This window comes from Helianthus annuus, chromosome 11, assembly GCF_002127325.2.
Source record: "Helianthus annuus cultivar XRQ/B chromosome 11, HanXRQr2.0-SUNRISE, whole genome shotgun sequence".
Classification (NCBI taxonomy): domain Eukaryota; kingdom Viridiplantae; phylum Streptophyta; class Magnoliopsida; order Asterales; family Asteraceae; genus Helianthus; species Helianthus annuus.
In genome coordinates, this window is record NC_035443.2 from 154,509,535 (window position 1) to 154,512,157 (window position 2,623).

The 2,623-nt window shown below is 35.7% G+C and overlaps 1 protein-coding gene across 4 annotated transcripts; it reads right to left on the reverse strand.

Moving 5' to 3' along the window:
- Nucleotides 1–250: 250 nt before the first annotated feature.
- LOC110890804 lies at nt 251–2,256 on the reverse strand. 4 transcript variants are annotated; one of them, XM_022138452.2, is made up of 5 exons: nt 1,827–2,256; nt 1,568–1,685; nt 1,286–1,338; nt 801–1,066; nt 251–692 (listed from the first exon to the last, which is right to left on the reverse strand). In XM_022138452.2, exons 2-5 carry the CDS (start codon nt 1,604–1,606, stop codon nt 613–615), a joined length of 438 nt encoding a protein of 145 aa, XP_021994144.1. In that variant the 5' UTR covers nt 1,607–1,685; nt 1,827–2,256; the 3' UTR covers nt 251–612. The 4 variants fall into 4 exon arrangements, 3 of the variants coding, with proteins under 3 accessions (XP_021994144.1, XP_021994146.1, XP_021994145.1); XR_002564781.2 differs by having other exon boundaries at nt 1,676–2,256; XM_022138454.2 differs by having other exon boundaries at nt 1,286–1,357; nt 1,676–2,256.
- Between the last annotated feature and the right edge of the window lie 367 nt (nt 2,257–2,623).

The following is a 2,623-nucleotide window of genomic DNA, read 5'->3' on the forward strand; positions in this document are numbered from 1 at the left end:
ACGTTAGCCGTCCTCATATTTTGTTTCTATCAAACCTTCCGTATCAATCATTTAATCATACTAGATTAAAAATAAACTTTCAACATACAACTCTTTATTATTTATAAAGTAATTTTTAATTTAGTTTATGAAGTGGGATGTTACATTTGTCTTTTATTTTTTTCTATTTTAATTAAAAATCATGACCAATGTCTCAAAACTAATCAGCTTTAGACCAGCCCAACTCAAATAAAATTCGAGCTCAACAATAAGCATAAATAGACTTACTTTAAAATGAACCCATACAAGTTGTACAATTAAATCAAAATGAAAATCAGCCAAGAAAACAAAATAAAATACAAAAACAGATCATCAAAGTACCAGTATACTAGCAGCAGATCTAAAGACATCTGACATTACTAACATAGGATTCAAACAATATCTGACCCAGAATAACCCAAGAGAAATCAACATAAAAGCTAAAGCGGGTTTGAGCTAAGCTCATGGAACTCAACCAATGTAGTTACCTATTCTTGACGGTTATGTGAACTTGGTGAACTTTTTGATCTCTGTCTGACATGTTTAGGGGTTCTGCTTCTTGTGGTTCGGGCATTCTCTCTTGACATACTACATTCACGAATCACTGTCTGATTCATCTAAAGATGAACTATCTGGCATGCTATACCAAAGATGCCAAATCCAAGTGACGTCGCCTGAAGACAAATCAAACTCAGATAAAACATTTTCAAGATTTGCTTCTAAAGTACCAACAAATATCGCGTAATCAGAATCCCAAATCGGGAGAGGGAGATCAGGCTTACCAACAATGACTTCAGCGGCATCATCCGACTCCAACTGCATACTGAGCAGATCTTGTTGCACCATATCTTCTTCCAACCTTCTCCACTCAAGTTCGCGTTCAAGGTCTACATCTGTTGGCCTAACACCTGGGTGTACACAGCTGGCATGTTCTGTTAGTTGATAATAATTTCCAACAAAATCACAGGTACCAACTGTGCAATTTCTTGTTTTCGAGTCCATGAATTTCCGAGCAGGGTCAACCACAGCCCACCCGTTGATTTCACCCCTACATAACGGGCAAGCAAGCTTAGCTTGTTGTCTCACCTTATTCACAAATTTCTTATATAGAATACTAAAACTCAGTCACACTTGTTAGCGGATCAGTGAGGCATTACATCAAAGTATCAAACATCATGTATCCAGTTATAACCAATCATGTCCGATTCACAACATTTACCAAATACAAAAATTAACTGGTATCATGAATAATGGATATGGTGGTTACCTTAATAGCCAGGCGAGACGCGTTAGAAAGACATACTCTGTTGCTGATGCATTCTGCATATGCACAAACTGTCTGTAATTGTACATGTTATATAATTATATTAGTAGAAAAAAGGCAATTGGAAAACATAAGAATCATAAAGCAAAGAGACTTTTAACAATTGCTCCACTTGATCATATGTAGCATTTCATCAAATACAAATATTAACAAATAAACATATAATCTCATATTTTGTTTATCTTGAATAAGAAATTAACAAATAAACTTATCAAATATCCTTACCAGATGGATAATCCATTCACAAAAATTAACACAATCCATTCAGAAAAATAAACAGAAATATCAAAGATCAGTGCCGAGGAGTGAACAGAAGTAGCAAAAATCAACTACCTTTAGAAATCTACAAAAAAATCGACATTGAGGAATGAGGTAAGAACCAAAGAATCGCTTGAGTGAAAACTTAGAAAAAGAAAATCGGTGATTCGATTAAAGATGAAATTCAATTTGAAAATTCGTAATTTGCTTGAATGGAAACAATTACGCGATGAAGGGACCTGTTGCAGAACATCATCAATCCCAATTTGAAACCCTAATTTGCAATTTAAGTAGGTATTCACAGAAGCGAGTGTCAACTCAACTGTGTGGCGAGCATGATGAACTCCATGGCCGCAAAATCACGGTTGCTTCAATGGTAGAAACTATCAATTTCTACCACGAAGCCCTCCGAATTTTACCCCGCCAAGAGTTGACGATAAAGCAATGATTCAACAAACGAAGCATGATTCTTCAGAGTATGAAAAGGGAAGGGAGTTTTATTGGGATAAATTTAAGGGAGCAGGTAGAGGAGGGTGTAGGAGAAGGAAGAACAGAAAAACGCGATGAGATGTTTGCATCTTATATTGGAGGAGAAGACGCTCCTCTGCGTAGATTCAGGGATGTGGGAGAGAACCGCTCAACCGCTCAACTGCCAAATTTTGGGAATTAATACGGCTGAGATTTAAATAACTGCTCAAAATGGACGTCCAGGATCATCTCAAAATCAGTTTTTTGTCTAAAACAACAGTTACATAGCGGCGAACAATTTATTAATAATTATGGACATTTAGGTTTAATTAATGGGTGAAGTTTAAGAATCCTTCTTACATCCATAAGCATAGTAACAACTTCACCTAGATTCTTTTGTGTTTTGCGTTGAAACTACTCAGCTTTTTCTTTGCAATGCACACTTTTTCTACTTGTGTGTTATACTCACCTCTTTCATATTAGAACTTAAAAAACTTCAAGTGCAAAGAGTAATGTAGCTACAAAAGGGGTATTTATTTTTGACATTTACAACTA

What these genes read in the sequence shown, in the direction of transcription:
- LOC110890804 (XM_022138452.2), bottom strand. Translation starts at nt 1,606, where the DNA reads ATGGATTGTGTTAATTTTTGTGAATGGATTATCCATCTG. An exon ending in CGTCTCGCCTGGCTATTAAG is followed by an intron (nt 1,067 to 1,285) that starts GTAACCACCATA and finishes CCCGTTATGTAG; the next exon opens with GGGTGAAATCAACGGGTGGG. An exon ending in TGCCGCTGAAGTCATTGTTG is followed by an intron (nt 693 to 800) that starts GTAAGCCTGATC and finishes ATTTGTCTTCAG; the next exon opens with GCGACGTCACTTGGATTTGG.